This window comes from Akanthomyces muscarius, chromosome 1 (genome assembly GCF_028009165.1).
Source record: "Akanthomyces muscarius strain Ve6 chromosome 1, whole genome shotgun sequence".
NCBI lineage: Eukaryota > Fungi > Ascomycota > Sordariomycetes > Hypocreales > Cordycipitaceae > Akanthomyces > Akanthomyces muscarius.
The window spans coordinates 5428368-5447316 of record NC_079241.1 but is presented as its reverse complement, the minus strand read 5'-3'; the positions used below and the strand labels follow the sequence as shown (position 1 = coordinate 5447316).

Below are 18949 nucleotides of genomic sequence, written 5' to 3'. Positions count from 1 at the left end.
AGGGCGCCCACAGCAGAGGACGGAACGGGCTGGCTGACACGCAGGCGAGCCAGAGACCCCCGGTTTGCAAGGCCTGGAGGGGTGAGGGGGCACAGTTGACACGCTGAACGAGGGAGCCTGCAAGCCTGGTAAGAGTCAGTAATCAGTCAGTCGGGCCAGTCTGGCAGTTTGTGGTGGTGTGCTGGTGCGCGGGCCAAGATGCAAGTACAGGCTACCAAAGGGGTGGCGGAAGGGGGCCAGGATCAGCAGCGGGGATAGATTCTGATTGGGCCGTTTATAGCTGACGACAGACTGATTGGCTGAACGATGGAACTGCCACGCTCTGGGCGGGACCTTGACCAAGTAGCGGTACCAGCCTCGCTGGTGGCTTCAATCTCTTCAGCGCTTTCCAGGGGGGGCTTGCCCTCTTCCAGCGGCCGCTGCAGCGCCATCGTGTCTCTGTCTGGCGGCGCCCCACCCCTCCTGAGCCAGCGCCTTGCCTGGTTGAGCGCTGGTGCTCACAGGATGGAATGCAGCGTCTGCGGTGTCCCCGCTTCCCCAGACTTGCATTGCGCTCTTCAACGCCAGCAAGCCAGCACTGCGTCAATCGTTCGATGGTCTGACCTCGAGACCTACCAAGTGAACAGTTGAAAGATCGCCTTGAAGACAATTCTTTGCTCTCAGGCACTCTCCCGTTGCCGCATCCCCTGTCATCTGTGCCAGCTGCACATGTTCGCTCACCGCTGTAACAGTCGCCATTAGTGGCCGCCACGCACCGGCCAGCTTTCCCTCCTCCCCACCTACCAGGCACGCTCTCCTCCACTAGGTACTTGCTCTGTCGTCGAGCATCTACCCGTTTGCCGTGCCATGCCCAACACATTTAGTCGCTGATCCGAGTTGCATCCATCTCCCGCTTCAGCTCCCCCTTAGAGATCGATCGTTCGTCTGAAACCCATCCGGTACGATACGATGCTCCAGGTAACTGCTCCTCGCGAGGCACAAGAACAGGACGCTGTCGCCAGAGGAATCCCAGAGCCAGTTGTCACCGAGCCTCTTCACACCTCGTCTGCAGAACGACTGGTAATATGCATGTTGTCCAGCCAAGCGCCATCCATGCTTGCCAGCCACCTGATTGCCTTATTCCCTCTGCTAACAACCCACCGACAACCAGTCTGCTCCTTACTTTGCGGGGAGACACGCTCCCTGCGTGATCAACTCGGCTTCTCCTTCAACACTACCTATGCCCGCAGCCCTTGTTGCACGACCCCTGCACGCCCTACGCTCACTCGTACTCCTCGCCAGCGCCCGCAAAGGCTTCATGCCGAAGCCGACGCTCTCGACTTACTGCTGCTGCTTTTTTGTGGCGGAGGGTCTTGCGCTAGCCCGCACCAGCCAGCGAATTATGGCAGCGCGACGACGCCTCCTCTCGCTCAAGCCAAGCCCGCGACCGGCTTAGCGGTTTGAAATCATTTGACATGGCCTGCACTCTGATGTGGCTGCCTCAAACTCGGTACCGTTACCAGCACCCCCTAGCTCTCTTCATCATCCGGCTTTTTAAATGATTAGCTGCAGTAATAAGCACGGTATCGGCCGCTTGTTGGTATACGGTGCTGAGTAGTCTGCTCCTAGCACAACAGGCACTAACTACCTAGTGTACTGTCGAAGCAAACTGCCTCTCCAGACTTCTAGAGTTTTATCCCATTTTGGCCGGAAGCAGACGAAAACAGACGAACGACACCGGGAAACCGGCTTCCTTTTCTCAGCTAGCCAGGGTCTACTTGTCAGTCAAGTGTCGGCTCGCTGGCACCAGTTCCTCTAGAGTGTCTCAAATCTGGCGAGCCACTTGACCTGCAATACCTTGTCCAGCATTCCGCACGAGCACACATCTGGCCACCGCTGTGCTATGCAAATAGCGCTGCCCTATTTTCGTGCCATTGCACTAGACTGTTGTCTTGCCGCTGTCTCGCTCACCCCCATTCCCACTCTTCCTTTTCGCTTCTTCACGGTCTGCGTGCTCCCGTTGCCTCGACCGGCTAGCATTTGACCCCAGTCGCTAGTTCCGTAATGGAATGAGCCTCCCATCCTATCATTAGAACTGCGATCCAGTCTCTCAGCATGCTGTTACAGAGTTCTTCATTCGTGGGTCGCGCGGAGAATTACTTGACGATGTGAGATTGGAGCCACCTGTGAGTGATATCAGGGCCACATTACTGCAATATTCCAGACCAAATCGGAATCAAGAGACGATGCATCATGGAAAACTGCTACGGCACAGTGCCGACATATGCTAGTCCCACGCCACACTGTGCTTGTGCTCCTCGGGCATGTGCCGGTCCGCTCGACTCGATCCTTCAAATAGCCTGTTCTTGTAGGTCGGGGGGACAAACCACATCGAGACTGGTTGACTGGGCATAGCGAAAAGTGGCTTTTGAGGCGCTGCGGAGTACGCAAAGGTAATCTCCCTGCTTCGGCTGTTGTTAGAGTAAGTGGCGGAAAGGCATGCAGCATTTCCATTTGTCTGCAGCCTGGTTGTTTCATTTCCACGGCCAAGCCGAAAATGACAGGTGAACCTCCTTTTCTGTGCGACGTAGCTGCTGCCGGTACTTGGATTTGGTCTCCCATCAGGCATTTGATTTCACAGAACGGATAGAGCAGCTGTCAACTCCAAGCCGCCTCCTCAGCAACCCCATCGCGGGCCCTGGTGCCATGATGCTAGCCTGCAGAGTAGGCCGATGGATTTGGCCCCCTCTACTGGCAGGATTCCTGTGTGGGTTGAACTAAAATATGAGCACGATCATCCGCCTTTTGTAGAGCCTGTGGCTGGAACGAATGCCTGCTCGCCAAACCAGGCTCTCATATGCTTTGCAGATCGCAAAACCTCGTTCCAAAGCGCATTCGTTCGCGTATCCCAATGTGACCAATTGATGGGATTTATACATTCAACTGAGACGGAACCGTCCGAAGACTAGCTGCTGCAAAAAAAAGCTCATCGGCGATTTCTATTTTCTCTCTGTCGCCCCTCTTTGGTCCGTAAGCCGCCAAGGTGATTCTCTCACCATACTAGCACAGAAAACATTCCCTAAATGTAGAGGACACACCTGCTTGGGCTTTTCGAGACCATTGATTGGCAGCGTTGTGCCTTGCATCGTCTTCAGCCCTGCTGCAGCTGCTCGAGGTGAGAGCGCAATAGTTCTCCTGTAGCTGAACCTGCCGAGGCTACCAGCTTCAACTCGTTACGGCTTACGCCACGCGCGCCGGTTCTGCCCAGCTTCGACCCCGCCAGGAATAGCACTAGAGTAACCTTTATTGCTGCAAGTATCTTGGGAGGAAAAAGACTGGTAAGCAATAGTTTCGGAGCGGGGTTTTGCGAGGAAAAAGAGACGAATTTCTCGCAGAAGAGGATGAATCATGTGGACCTCGCGAACGGACTAATCTCGCGATGATACCGAATGAGGCTATGGACACATATGTATGCGCAAGTATGTGGCTTCGATGGGGCCATCGAGTAATGTTCAGGTAATGCTCAAGTAATGATATCAGGTTTATACTCGCTTATAAGTAGAAATCGATCTTGCATATTATCAAGACATGCCCACCGAGTAGGGCACTTTGGTGCTGGCCGTCAACGCAAACATGGCCATCCAACATTGGGTTTGTCTTCACCAGCAACCTAACGTCAAATCGGAGCCAAAGAGTTCTTCATGTGAATGCATTGCTATCTGTACAACGTCAAGATTACATAGGGAATAATCCAAATATAAAAGACATAAAAGTAAATAACCAAAAAGTCCCAAGCGCCAAATTGCCCCTCAGGTCACCTCCCCATCCGGGCTGATACATGTTGGGGGAATTCTTCTTTTCGTCCGCATCAAAATCTATATCCCATCAATCCGTGAAATAATACTATACGATTGTTTTCTTTTCTTTTTTGTTGTTGTGCCGGGTATGAAAACAGCCGCTTACAGCTCAAGGCTAGGCTCCTGGCCCTTGACACGGCCAATGACCTGGTTGGGAGCGTACTTGGGAATGACCTCATCATCGTGAAGCATCTCAAACTCCTCGGTGGCGTCACGGCCCATGAAATTCATAATGGCCTGAGGGCCGCCGGGGTGCTCGTCCAGCCAGTTGGAGAGGTCCATGACGACGCCCTTGACAACGACCCAGAGGTCGTCCTTGGTGTTGTGCTTGGCAACCTCATCCATGCTGTACTCCTTCTCGGGGATGGAGAAGGGCTTGGCCTCGACCTTGGGAGCCGACTCGGCAGGCTGGGAGCCAGCGCCGGGAGCACCACCAGCGGGCGCATCGGCAATCTGGGCCGGGGCAGAGCCAGCAGCGCCGCCGTTGGCCCACTCCACGGTCAGTCTGCCGGGAGCAGATGGGTCGAGGTGCAGAGAGATCTGGCCGAGACGGGCGGCACCAGAGGAGCCGGCACCGCTGAGGGCCTTCTGGAAGAGGTAGTTGCTAGCAGTGTCACCAGCAACACGGCCGTAGACGACACAGCCGAGGAGAGAAGAGCCACCGAGACGGTTGGCACCGTGGACACCACCAGCCAGCTCACCGCAGGCGAACAGACCATCGAAGGGCTTCTTGTCCTGGTTGAGGACCTGAGCCTTGTCGTTAATCTCAATACCACCCATGGTGAAGTGGAGGACGGGCTCCATTACAGCGACGTGGAAGGTGTCGTTGATGTCGAGGGGCAGGTTGTGGAAGAACTTCTTGCCCCAGGGGTCCTTCTCCTTGCCGTCGGCGATGGAGTTGTACTTCTTGAAGGTGCTCTGGAGATGGTCGGGCTTGCAGCCAATCTCCTTGGCGAGCTCCTCGCCGGACATCTTCTTCATGAGACCACGGCCAGAGTAGTGACGGGTGTGGAAGTCGAGAACGTTGGAGGCCTTGGAGTTGAGGATGAGGCGGATGGGGAACTTGTTCTTCTCCTTCTCCTTCCACATCATGCCGGAGACGTAATCACGGTGGCCAAGCTCATCGCAGAAGCGGTCACCATCGGCGTTGAGAAGGAGACCACCCTCACCACGGAGAGCCTCGGCAGCAAGGAACTTCCACTTGGAGCCGGGGTCCTTGGGGTCGACGAGACCAGTAGGGTGAACCTGGACCTTGTCCATGTCAATGCCGTTACCGCCAATGTCCATGACCATCTTCTGACCGTCACCAGTGGCGTGGGTACCGTTAGTGGTGGCAAGGCCATAGGTATCGGGACGGTGCTTCTTGAGCAGAGAGGTCTCGCCGAAGTCGGCGGCGTAACCACCGGTGGCGAGGATGACGGGGCCCTCGAGGGTCTGGTTCTGGCCGTCAAACTCGTAAGAGACACCGAGGATGGAGTTGCCCTCCTTGGTGAGGCCGGTGACGCGGGCCTTCTTGATGATCTGGACGCGGTGGGGCTCGGTCTCGGAAAGCTCCTCGAGGCGCTGCATCAGGGCGTAGGTGATGGCCATACCAGGGAACTTGGCATCGTGACCACGGTGGGTTCGGGGCTGGGAGTGACCACTGCGCAAGAAGATCAAGTTAGCGATTTGCCGCCATAAAAAAAGGACCCGGGACCAGCCGAGGCGGCCGGCAAGCGAAATGCAGACTTACCCGAGACGGGAGACAAGGGTGAGGTCGAGGTTGAAGACATCCTGGAGCCACTCGACAGCGGCAGCGGACTTGTAGGTTAGGACCTTGATGAGATCGGGGCGGGCCTTGTCACGGGCAGACTTGAGGGTATCATCGTAGAACTGCTTGACGCTGTCGCCAACCTTGTTGTCAACCTGGGTGCGGGTCAGGGCACCGTTGATACCAGAGGTGGCCTTGGTCGAGTTACCACCGAAGAAGCCTGTTATAAAGAGCGGTTAGCGCGTTGAATGAGACGCCGGGGGGGCGAGATTTCAGATTAACTCACCCTGCTTGTCGAGGACAACGACGTTGCCACCAGCCAGGTAGATGGTGTGAGCAGCGCTCAGGCCGGAGACTAGAAACCTTGACGTCAGCAATGCGATTACGATAAAGAGTTCGCAGGTAGCGCGCTGGCGAAATACGCTCGCTGCCCAAAGGTGCGCGAATGCGAGAGATGCAGCGCAAGACTGCGAATCGAGGTAAATGAAGCTACTTACGGCCACCACCGACGACAATTACTCTGGGAGCCATTGTGCTGTGCGTATGTGTGAATGTGATGAGGCGAAAGGCGAATGAGAGAGAGGCGCAAGGAAGAGAGGCAGGCAGGAGAATGGATGAAGCCTGCGCACACAGATGAGGTTGAAGAGGATTGAGGGAAGAAAGAGGATGGAGGAAGGATGGAAGAATGAGGAGAGGAACAAAGGTTAAAATGGCTTCCGGACTTTGGAGTTTATGAGGCCATGGGTGGAATGGTGGAGCCAGCACGCCGAGGACGATGGGACAGCCGAGGTCAATTTTTGGGGGGACAAGCAGAGCATTTGACCGGGTTCATTCGTCGCTGGCGGGGGGACTTGGAGGGGGCCCCCTTCTGAAGAGCCTCGATGCCTCCTTGCCTCCCCCGGCCGCCAACGAAACCAGGTGCCGGGCGCCGCCAGTTGCCCTGAGCAGCCAGCGTTTGCTCTGCCAGCAGCCAGCAGCCAGCTGCCAGCTGCCAGCTGCAAGCACCTGTAGCGCCCCACTACGGTTGTTTGCCAGTTGCCACCCGGCCGCTTCAGTCATTGTCTGCGTTTGGCCTCAAGATTGTAATACGTACACCGAGAGAGCGACAGACGGAATTTTATCAAGGCATCATCATCAAGTCAAATTGGTAGCTACATCATCATACTCAGGAGAATTTTCAAGCATTTTTCTCGTCCAGGCCTGCACCAATTCCACGTCTTGTGACGCTGCAATTGCACTTGCCTCCCGCCGCACCCACATGCCCCCGACCGAATAACCGGCGCTTACTTCCCTAGCCTCGCCCGTCCCCCAAAGGCCCAAGCACCCGTGAAGTACAGCGCCTCTTCGGAGCTTGCAACGGCCAGCTTTGCTACTCTCAGCGTAGTGCCAGGCGAAGTCGTCTCGCCGTTTCCATGAGGCCATGCGCCCGCTGCTGCAGGCATGTGTCGAACACGAGATGGCTGCCGCAAAAAAAGAGACTACAAGCAACGCGCTGTTGCGCCTCGCCGCCGCTTGGGGTTAGGGGACTTGGGCAACACAACGGGCCGATCCAGGAAGCTGCACGGATACCGGAGCAGCATATCACGATGGTTTGGAAGCTCGTGAACGTCGACAGTCGAACACTCGGCCTTGCGCATATTGCGCAAGCAACCGATTCACACGAAGCATATGTGGACACAGACGGGCGACAACGGAGCCTCGGCCTTTTTGTTTCGCCTACCTCTTCAACTCTCCGCAATATTCGAACGCATCATTACGACGAGACTTTCAAGCCTCGAGACCATCTAATTTCCATTTACCATCTTCAAGACTGTGCCAATTGCCACATGCTTTGCCTACATCACCACACCTACTCCAAACGATGCAAAATAGTCTGGTGACGGGCACAATTTTACATGTGAATTCCTCCAACAATTGCCCCACGGGCATAGCGACAATAAGGTTCCCCACACTCCGGGGCGCACTGGGGGAGAAACCCCCTGGAGGGGCATCTTCTCCGTGCCTAGTTACCGTCAGATGACCTGCTTTTTCTCACGCTCTGGGCGGCGCAAGTGGCGTCCTACACGTCGTCCAGCTAATACCTCGAGCGTGATTGGCGAGCGCCGCTTTCGCACGTGAAAATCGACCAAGCCTTGGGGTAGCCCAAATAAATTATTGGAGATGCCGATTTGCGACTGATGTTGCCGACCGAGACTCTGGAGGCTATAACCCGAGCGGCATTGTAATTGCGGTTTCCATGGAGGCCCTAGGCTCCGTGGATGCATATATACACGCATCGCCTTCATGATTCCAGGCAGTCGTGGTCTTTCCGTTGCGGCACAGCGATTGCTCCCCAGCATGTGGCTCGGCTTCTTATCCGCGCGAAAACACCGAACCCGGCTCCCACACAACGCACCCAAATGCCATGTGCTCTGAACTTGATTGCCCTTGACTTACCAATTGAAATGTTTCTCCATGAAACAAAAAACAAAAAAAATAAAATATAACCGCACGGGTTTGCTGCTCACGCCACAGATTTCATTGACGCTGTCCGATACCGCCGACCGAAAACGAACGCCTGGTGACTGGGTCGCCGCCGCCCAAGGCAGTACCGAAGTTGACATAACCGGCCGGCCCAATCGCTGCACCAGCACTTTCCCCTGCGCGGGGAACTCTCGGCGGCCCATGCCCCATTCGTCGTCACTGACGTCGTTTTGCTCTTGCGCAACCGCAGATGCTCTGGCTCTGAAAATTAGCTGTCGCAGTCTTAATAGAACTTTCCATTCATCAATTCCCGCGCCCGACTCTTGCTAGTTTCCTCTGCTCATTCTCCGTGAATCATTTGGGCGGAAACCTGTGATGCGCCGGCCCGTCATCGCACTGTCGGGCTGTCTCATTCTTCTGCCCACCATTGCCGCTGTGCGCAGCAGCCCACGATTCGCCGCCGACGACGTCACGACCACCGCTCCTCCCCAGCGAAGCACCCGCCGCCAGCCCAAGAAGCAGCACCTCGCCACCATGCCCGACGACGGCGACCACCACCCTGTCCAGACCGCCGTGCGCCTCAGCGACACGCTAGGCTCCAACCGCGCCGTCACCTCCTTCGCCTCGTTTGCGCGGCAGCACGAGGCCACCGAGGACCGCCTCGGCAGCGCCGCCGACAGGACGACGGTCCTCGCGCCGCTCAACTCGGCCGTCGAGGCCCTGGCCCGCAAGCCCTGGGAGAATGAGCGCGAGATGGGCGAGCTCGGCGCCAGCGCCTACGAGGGCGGCGACGGCAAGGCCCGCGCCGACGCCAACCTCTGCCGCTTCGTCGAGGCGCACCTCGTCACGCAGAGCCCCTGGCCCGCGGGCGCCAAGGCCAAGACCATGGCCGGCAGGGAGGTCTGGTGGGAGGAGCGCGAGGACGGCAAGCGCGTGGTGATGCCCGACAAGATTGAGGTGGACAAGGTGGCGATTGAAGTCGGCAATGGCCAGATTGTAAGCTTTGACGGCGCATAGCCACGACAACGTATCAGAACGACAGTTTGACTAATGGTTTGACAGTGGCTTATCAAGGGTGTTTTGAAATTCGAGTAAAATTCCGAAGCGGCCGTAGACAAGGGCAGCTATGAGCTATTTCCATGATAATGATAATGAATGAGCGCATCGGCAATGGATATTCGTACACGGGATGAAGGTCTCATGCTAGTTTCAGTTTAACATCATGCTATTTTTACAACCCATGCTCACGCGCCCAGCGCGACCTTGCGCGGCGCCTCCTTCTTCTTCCTGTCCCTCGTGAACTGAACGGCGCGGTGGCTGCGGTCGTCAAAGGCCGCGGCCGGGCCCATGTGCATCTCGCGCCAGCACCGCGCGCAGTAGACGTCGTCGTCGCAGCCCAGGCACCGCAGCGTCGCGTCCTCGAGGCACACGGTGCACCAGCTGTCCACGTCGTCGTCGGTGTACTTTGTCCGCGTCTGCAGCCGCTGGACGGGCTTGGTCGAGGGACGCGACGTCGGCACATCCGGCAGGCCCAAGGAGCCTCCTCCATCGTCACCGTCGTCGCCGCCGCCGTCGGTGTTGTGGCTCGCCGCACGTAGGGCCGCTATGCGCGCGGTCATCTCCTCCAGGTCCGGCTTGCCCTGCTTGGCACCAGCGCCGGGCGAAGACGGAAGGTCTTGCAGGTCCGAGGGGACCGAGGGCAGTCCCAGGTCGGCAGCGTCGGGTTCGCCGTCGTCGTGCGTCGCTTCGTCGTGAGAGTCTTGGAAATCCTCGGCTTCCGAAGATTGCTTGTCTGATGGAGCTTCCAGCTCTGCTTCGTCTTGATATTGCTCCACGACGTCGTTGACCTTGCGCTTCATGGCCTCGCTGTCCGAGTCGTCGTCGGAATCTAGCTCCTGGCTGTCACCTTCTTTGTGCCCTGATGGCGAGTCGGTGTCTTTAGGTATCTCATCGGCGAGCTTTTCCAAAAGCGCCTTGACCTGCTCGTCGCTTGGCTCGTGTGTGCCTACAGCGCCTAGCTCTTCGTCGGGCGTGACGTCGGCTAAGAGCTCCTCCAAGGTGTCGTCGTCGGTTTCAAAGACGTGTTCGATATCGTCTGCCTTGCCATCACCCTCTCTCAAAGATGCAGACGGGGCTACTACTGAACCCTGCTTTTCCGAGAGGACGCGCGCTGGTGGGCCAGCAGGCTTTGGTGATGCTCGTTGCCCGCCCGGCTCTGGCGTCGCGGAACCTTCGCGCAGGAACCTGAGCCGTGCCGTCAGCGCATCCTCCTTCGATGGTGTTTTTGCTCTCTCAATGACATCAATATTTAATTTCCTTGGCGATTCTGTTAGTGATGGTGTCTTTGCGTCAACTGCGGCCCGTTGCTGTCAGGACTCACAGAGGCGCTTGCGACGATCGAGTGCCACCTGGTCCACCCTGAAGTGCCTGTAGGCGCTCGAGCAAGCTCTTGCCGACGTCTTCGGCCATGATTTTGTATGAGTAAGTTTACAGAGAGAATATAAGAGAGAGCCAGGCCTTTTTACGTAGCAGTGTGTGGATGATCTTTACATACGCTCGCCGTTCTGTGGCGATGAAGTTGAGGTTGACGTTGAGGTGGGGCAACGTCTTGGCTGAGCAGCATGACTGAGCATCACCTGTTTAGATGTAGTCTTGCAAAAACACGAAAGCGACAAAAGTGAAGGAGAGATACAGGAAAGAGAAGCGATTGTAGGACAAGCAATGCTTTACCCATATAATTTTTTAAGCACATATATTAATATAGCGTCGACTTTCTAACTGCTTAAAGAGAAAGAAATCGCTAGTATCTGACCTTATCCGACGAAATAGTGAGATCCTCTTCTTCTACTTCTGCACAGGAACGGTCACATAACGACCAGAGCCAAGCATTGCCATGTGAACGGCTTTTAAGGCAGCTGCCTTCCTCTGGGTCGTATTGACCTCTGCATCGATCGCGAAAATTTTGCTGTTTCTGGCTTGTCCCTGTCCCTTCACTGCCTTGCCCTTCGTATATTCACGCGGGTTCGGTGATGAAGAGACCACCGACAATAATCAGACCACAGCGATGTCGCGGAAGCATAACGTTGAGCCTTTTTGCGTCTGCTGTAAACCCAGGACCAGGAGTCGGGCCAGTAGTGACCATTACCACTAACACAATCTCATTCTCGCGGCCTAGGAACGAGTCAATTGTCGCCGGCGCAGGCATGCTGCGAAGCGCTGCGTAGGCAGGCTTCTTCCTGGCTGTCGTTATTTCGTCGACATTAGCGGCGTATGGAGCCTTGAAGGTTATGAGCTTAGTGTCTACGCGGCAGACCTTGACAAATTTCACGACCAGATCAAGAGCAACCTCGACCTGTACCGTAGGCTTACTGCCCGCCTTCCCTTTTGGTTAGAGCAGACAGCTCCAGGACTTCTCCGCTTTCGCGGCTCGGTACGGACGGCCATCGATCAGAGAGAATACTGGAGAGAAACAGCTACGGCTTATAACACATGGCACGTGACAGCCAATCAATTTTCGGCCTGGATGTGCACTCGCAGCCTAGCGGAACCCCGCCCTGAACCCCCCCGCCTCGTCACGCCTCCTGCCTGGACTAGTGAGGCTGCCCCTCGTTGCAAAATAACAATCAGACTGCTTAGACGGTCCCGTTGAAGTATTGTCGCTCTTAAATATATGTCTCTTCGCATTCTCCCAACCAACCCTTTCAATACACCATAGCATGGCGTCAGCACCCGGCGCTGCTGGTAGCTTGGCGCCCGAACCATGCCGGCTTGCGAACGAAGAATATACCGTTGGCTGGATCTGCGCTCTGACAACCGAATACGTCGCTGCACAGGTCTTCCTTGACCAGGAACATACGCCTCCCGCCTTTATAGCCACCCATGACAACAACAACTATACATTAGGGCGCATTGGCGAACACAATGTCGCTATTGCTGTCCTACCCGGTGGTGAATATGGCACAGCGTCGGCTGCCACAGTGGCACGCGACATGCTCCATACGTTCTCTAACATCCGGATTGGGCTTATGGTCGGCATCGGAGGTGGCGCACCAACATTGGAACACGATATCCGACTCGGTGATGTTGTGGTCAGCGAACCTCGGAATGGGCTAGGTGGCGTGTTTCAGTACGACTTTGGCAAAAACATCCAGGATCAGCCATTTCATAACACGCGTTTCTTAGCCTCGCCCCCTCCTGTATTACTCACAGCGATGAGCGGGCTGAGGGCCAAATACGAGAGACATGGACACTCTATTCAGGAAGACATTGAAGTTCGTCTAGCAGCAGAAAAACGGCTCAGGAAAAAATACGGCCGCCCTAATGCAGCGACAGATCGACTATACCAAGCAGATGTTGTTCATCCGCTAAGCGAAGGGTGCTGCCTGAGTAGCTGTGGCGGCGACGCTCCGTCTGTGATCCTACGCACTGTTCGAGGCGAGGATGAGGATGATCCGGCTATACATTATGGCTTGATCGCCTCTGCAAACCAGCTGATGGAGAATGCCAAGCTTCGAGATCAGTATGCAAATAAAACGGGGACTTTGTGCTTTGAAATGGAAGCAGGCGGCCTGATGAATCACTTTCCATGTTTAGTGGTCCGTGGTATATGTGATTACTCTGACACGCATAAAAACAAAGAGTGGCAAGGCTATGCGGCAATGACAGCAGCGGCGTATACCAAAGACCTCCTCGAAAGGATTTCGCCGACCAAAGTCGAGGCAGAGAAGAAGATAAAGGAGCTGCTTGAGAATGGTGAGGTCTAAATTTAACCCTAAGCTACGGATAGCTAGCTAACAAGATATCGAATCAAGTTCTGTCTGTGTCGATTGATACTAAAACCAGAGTGCAAAGTTTACAGACCTCTGCCTATCTTGATAAGATTGATCAATAGTTGTCCGCACCAGATCCATCAACCAATCTGAACACAGCGCGAGCGCTGCACCAACCAGGAACTGGTCAGTGGCTGCTGGATAGTGACAAGTATCGGTCATGGAAAACAGAGCAGGGGTCTTTCCTCTGGCTTTATGGTATGCCGGGTTGTGGCAAAACAATCCTTAGCTCCACTATTATTGCAGATCTACAAAGACATCCCTTAACCTCTCAAAGGTTGTTATACTTTTACTTCATCTTTACAGATGTGGAAAAACGATCGACAGAAAACGCTGTGCGCTCGCTGATTAGCCAGCTATACAACAAGAATACCGAAGCTCAAGAAGTGGTAGATACTCTTTACACCACGTATGAGAAAGATAAAAAAAAACCAACCTGTGCATCATTGCAAAAGGTTCTTCAAAGTATGATTTCAAAATGTCTTGACGTTTAGATTATTCTTGATGGCCTCGACGAGTGTGAAACGCGGGGAGAGAACGCCACTAACAGTGTCATGTTATGGGTTAAGGAATTAAGACATGCGCTACCCAACGCTCATATTCTTATCACAAGCCGACCAGAAGAGGATATCAAATCTTGTATTGAGGCGTGGGCACACGCTGAAGAAATTATCCCACTCCAGTCTTGTCTGGTGGCGGTTGATATCAACGCATATATCATCACAAAAGTCGAGGAGATGGCTAGGTGGAAATCCGAACCAGAAATTCGGTCGTTAATTGCGACTACGTTAAGTGAACGTGCTGATGGGATGTAGGTGTTTTGGGTAACTGCACTACCATTCCGAATTGCTGACAAGCTTAGGTTCCGATGGGTGGCCTGCCAGTTCGACGCCCTTGAACGCTCCTTAAGCCGCAATGATATACAGAAGGTTCTGGCAACGCTTCCCCGAACCCTAGATGAGACATATGCACGGATCTTTGAACGTATATGCCCTGAGTACATGCCCAGCGCAATACGACTTTTGCAACTATTAATATACTCTCCGCGGCCACTTCGGCTTGAAGAGGCCATTGATGCTATCGCTATCGAGCCAACAAGTACACCGCGCTTTGAAATAAGAAATCGACTTCGGTTCCCCCCGGAAATAACACGATACTGTCCCGGCTTCGTTTCTCTGACTACTAGTTATGATGCAAGGCAGAAAGCACATGTGACTGAGATTCAGCTTGCACATTTTTCGGTGCAGGAATACTTTCAGTCAGATCGATTGCAGCCACACCTGGCAGAACAGCTTCAAAAGACAACTGCCGCAGTAGCTACGGTCAACTTATGCCTGTCCTATTTATTAGAGTTGGATTCATCTATGCGACCGGATGAGGCAAAAGAACAATACCCTTTCGCAGGATTCTCAGCACAATTTTGGCCAGAATATGCTGCTATCGTGGAATCGTCCAAGCAAAAAGTCCTCGATATAGTTAAGGAGTATTATGCCTCGAAAAACGCGTTCAGACTGGGGTATATTTTATACTGCCCTGACCGTCCCGATTACTTGCGCTCTCAATACAAGGGCGCCAGCCCTTTGTATTATGCATCGTTTGCTGGATTGCTCCGATCTGTCCATGTTCTGCTCGATGACGACGCCGATGTAAACGCTCAGATTGGATACTATGGCAATGCTCTGTGTGCTGCGTCTTATCGAGGGCATCTGGGAATTGTTAAGCTATTGCTCAACGCCGGCGCTAGGGTAAATGCGCAGGGCGGACAGCATGGCAATGCTCTCCATGTTGCTTCAACTCGGGGCTATCGCCGCATCGCCAAGATTTTACTCCAGAACGGGGCAAATATAAATGCGCAAAGTCTTTCTGCTGCATCTTATCGGGGGCATTTGGAGATTGTTAAGCTCCTACTTCAAGCAGGCGCTAAGGTAAATGCGCAGGGCGGACAGCATGGCAATGCCCTCCAGGCCGCTTCTAATGGAGGGCATCTGAGTGTTGTTAAGGTTTTGCTTAGCAACGGCGCTGATATAAATGCAAAATTCCGAGCGCATGGGAATAGTCTCTATGCTGCGTCTTATCATGGTCACCAGGACATTACGAAGATTCTACTCCAAAACGGCGCAAACACAAATGTACACAGTGGATTATGTGGTAATGCTCTCTGTGCTGCGTCTTACCAAGGGCATCTGGGAATTGTTAAGCTACTGCTTGATGCTGGGGCTAAGGTAAATGCGCAGGGAGGACAGCATGGTAATGCTCTCCAGGCTGCTTCAACTCGAGGGCATCTGGGAATTGTTGAGTTATTGATTCAAGAAGGCGCAAATGTAAACGAGCAGGGCTGTGGCTATGGCAATGCTCTTTATGCCGCATCTTACCAAGGGCATTTGGGAATTGCTGAGATCCTGCTTAATAATGGTGCCGATGTAAATGCGCAGGGTGGATCATATGGTAATGCTTTGCAGGCTGCTTCAATTGCAGGCCATGAAAGAATAGTTCGGAGTCTCCTTCAACACGGCGCTGATGCAGGCGTGTGGGCCGCTCTTACCGCTGCGTCAAGTAGGGGGCACGGGAGAATTGCCAAACTACTTCGAATGCATTATGCAATTGAGTAATTGCGTTCGAGCACAACTCCATTCTTATGCAGGAAACATAGAATTGATGAGGTAGTGCTAGTGTTCATGGCCTGCCTAACCTGAAGAACTACATCGTTTTTATAGCTGCGCTCGGCTGGCCGAAGGGCAAAGTTTCTCGGCATGGTGTTAATATTATTGATCACACTGGTAGCAATAATGTTATGACTAGACGTTTAGCTCTGTGGCTGTTTCAGAGAAATTATTTCGCGTTGGAAAAGTGCGTGGCTCTTAAGAAGTACATCACCGCAGATATGTCCAGGCAAATCATCCCTTCCGAGACCACGAAACCTTCTGTGGCGGGTTCGATCGTGGCTCACTTGGTTACTGTCTCATCTAGCTGCGTTCGAACTGGTGAAAGAGGACTGGGAGTCTCAAAATGGCCAGACCGCGTCGCGGGCTAACGTCTCGAAGACTTTGCAGAGGATTGTCCGGGCTGTTCCGAAATTTACCTTTGTTCTTGATGGGCTCGATGAATATGATGGAGAAGCTAAACCTGGGAAGCCGAACACACGTCTGTAGCCAAATTTCTCGAGAACACACAGTGAGCGATCGTTGATTCTACCACGAAAATCATGATTGTTGGTCGCAACGTGGCTGAAATCCGACAAACCATTCCTCGCAATGAGGGTATGACTTGACGATGATGTCCAAACGGACATAGAAGTGTACGCCAGAAGTATTGTCGACAAGAAACTACACAATAAAGACAAGACCGTAGAACCACGTTGTAGTTCTTTTCATATGCTAGCTGAAGGGCTGCTTGGTGTGCAGGTTCGCTCTTGTTGACGTTCGCCTGGAACAGATGAACTGATATGGGTTTGTTATGTCCTGTGATGAGATCTTATACGAGCCTGCCTTGTTTTCTTTGGTAGTGGTTGCTGTGTAGGTGAAGATGGTGGCGAATGTGCGACATTATCGTGTCACTTGAGACTTCCACGGGTTTGACCTGCACCGGCCTCAGGACAGCTGGCTTCACTGCGGACTGTTTTGCCGTGGTAATTAATGTCACTCTTGCGGCCTGGGGTCGGCTAGTGATGTTCCGTGCTATTGATGAAGGCGTAGCCAAGCCATTTTGAAAGCCTACTTTTGGCGGTGGAGGCTTCCCGTGGTTGTTATCACTGGAAGGCTTTGAGTCCTTCTCCTCGTCGGACGCGGCTTTAGGCCGACGGTAGAGATACGAGAGCTTTCTTCATAGCAGCCTCGTGACGACATCGAGCCAGGATGTTCAATTGACAGAACGCCCACCTGAACCTAAATAAGCGTCAGCAAAGCATCCAGCAAATCACACGCAGCCGCACTATCTTATATCCCGTCGGATCCGTCCCCGTCTCGGTAGTGGGTTAGTCGCGGCCATTCTGGTGTGCTTACAATAAAGTGACGAGAAGATTTACAGAACCAGGCCCGCCTTAGCAAAGTTAGACAGCAAGCAACCGCAGCATGCCATCCACGGTTTGCTTTGTCCTATCGCCAGGATTGAAGAAGAAGCTAATGACAATACAGTCGAATCCCGTCCGGAGACAATCTAGGACAGTTACACTAAGAACCGTCTTTCCACACCCCGCAAGCCTGTGTAGCCATAAGTGTCAACACGATCCGGATAGCCACGACTGGAAGGACGGATAACCTAGGAGCCACGTGCCCGTTCCATCATGGCGGAGTACTCTCGCGCGGTTAGCGTATGTGGACGGATATGGGGGAAAAGCCAGCCTTGGATCTGATCGGTGCGAAGGCCAGATCTAATAAGATCAGTTGCAGCTTGTGTTACAACCGTCGTCCGCTACACGCTATCGATCTCTTATTAGACTATTCAGGTGAAATATTCGTGGTTCAAATGGTATATAATCTCGTGCATTAACTATTTTTAGGCTAGTGAACGAAAAATCGAACTACGCCGACAGAAGCACTTCCAATGCCCTCTTCGTCTCCTACACCACCGCTGCAGCCATGTAGATAAGGAATTCTTCTGAGAATAGGTATGGTCGCAGATTTCTCGGATCGTTTAATCCCGAGCATGGACAGCCTATCCATACTGCTAGTCATGATAACAATGATTACACGCTCGGGCGCATCGGTAAACACAATGTTGCTATTGCCGCAAAATCAGCATTAATTAGACGCAAGATGGAATTTTTCACACGCCAAGACGTTTAAGCGTTCATAGCTAAGTAGAGGCCAGCGACTTGTAATTGCGAGCAAAAAGTGCTGTTGCTACGCTAGAAGAAAGGTAAGAAATACTTTATGCGCAACACATTTAGTATGGCTGAGTAAGTATCTCGTAACTACTCAGCTTCCAACATGTCCCACTTATTTGTTACATACTGATAACTTATTAGTATCAATCAATAATCGGTACTGATTGGCCAGCCGGCACAGGACAGTTTCCCGCTGTTCCGCGAAATACGTCACGTGACTCTTTTGGGATTCCTGTACTCTCAATTACTACTGAGTACAATAGAGCACTGTGTGAGTGTCATGCCAGTCTAGCTTATCATTTACCCGGTCTTCCTCTCTTAGGCGATGGAAAACAGAGGTACCCATGCTCGCTATCTATGAAAATTGAGCTTCCTTCGCGAAACACTTCCACTTACTTGCCCTCAGATATTCTACATATCGCCCGTACGCTGCGGTCTTATATCCCTTGACCAAGCAAAAGTACGCAAAACCATTAGCCAGCTTGATTTTATAAAGCCTGGAGCCTCCAAGAGCCACCTCGGCTGTTTGTTTCTGGCTTCGTGAGCAGCAGCTCCGCTGTATGTTGCGTAGTCCAGATGGGTGGGTGGAAGCGATTCAAATCGACGATGCTGTCGCGATTCATGACAAGCTCGCAAGCCCTATAATAAAAGAGGAATCAAGTCAGTGTCCGAGAAACGCCAGCCGCATGTATGTTTACACACTAGAGGATGGGCCTGAGGAACTTATCAGCTGCCTTGCGCTTTCTTCCGGGCTTGTCCACGTTGAATTGCAACTTGAAATTCTCCTCCGACTTTGTCAGACAACGCCAAGCAGCCTCGAAAGTACCCAATTGGTGCTTCTCTGGAGCCTGTATGACGTAAAATGCAAGTTTCAACTGAATGTAAAGCTTACATTTGAAACGGCAAAGCTTTTAATGCTAAGGGATACTGATGACGACTACCAAAACCCAACATTGATGCATAAGTTCACGGCAGCATCACCCAGCTGGCGTCTTACACACGGTGAGCGTACAGTGCCAGCAGCTACAGGGCCCGCACCCCACACAGTACCAGCGAACCGAGGCGTCGCCAAATCAGGGGTCCCCCAATTCCAAGCCAGTCGCCTCCCCGCGAAGCTTCAGACACGTACCACCAACTGTCCCTCGTCACTCCTTTGTCCCCAATCCGCCGCGTTCGCTCCCCATTTTACTGTCTTTACCAGAATGAAATAGGAAAAGGTCTTGCGCGCGAGACCCCTCACCCACCCACA

General features: G+C 53.3%; 3 protein-coding genes across 3 annotated transcripts; 1 reads left to right on the top strand and 2 right to left on the bottom strand.

The window, feature by feature from the left end:
- Positions 1 to 3847: 3847 nt before the first annotated feature.
- Positions 3848 to 6117, bottom strand: LMH87_006841 (uncharacterized protein; the record flags this gene model as incomplete). The annotated part of the gene is made up of 5 exons (XM_056204795.1): positions 3848 to 3854; positions 3943 to 5478; positions 5569 to 5806; positions 5873 to 5941; positions 6084 to 6117. 5 exons carry the CDS (start codon positions 6115 to 6117, stop codon positions 3848 to 3850), a joined length of 1884 nt encoding a protein of 627 aa, XP_056060114.1.
- Positions 6118 to 8424: 2307 nt separating this feature from the next.
- LMH87_006840 (uncharacterized protein) lies at positions 8425 to 9144 on the top strand (the record flags this gene model as incomplete). Its single annotated transcript, XM_056204793.1, has 2 exons — positions 8425 to 9045; positions 9112 to 9144. The coding sequence occupies 2 exons, from the start codon at positions 8425 to 8427 to the stop codon at positions 9142 to 9144; spliced, it is 654 nt and encodes a 217-aa protein (XP_056060113.1).
- Positions 9145 to 9293: 149 nt separating this feature from the next.
- LMH87_006839 (uncharacterized protein) lies at positions 9294 to 10518 on the bottom strand (the record flags this gene model as incomplete). The annotated part of the gene is made up of 2 exons (XM_056204792.1): positions 9294 to 10365; positions 10430 to 10518. 2 exons carry the CDS (start codon positions 10516 to 10518, stop codon positions 9294 to 9296), a joined length of 1161 nt encoding a protein of 386 aa, XP_056060112.1.
- Positions 10519 to 18949: the final 8431 nt, after the last annotated feature.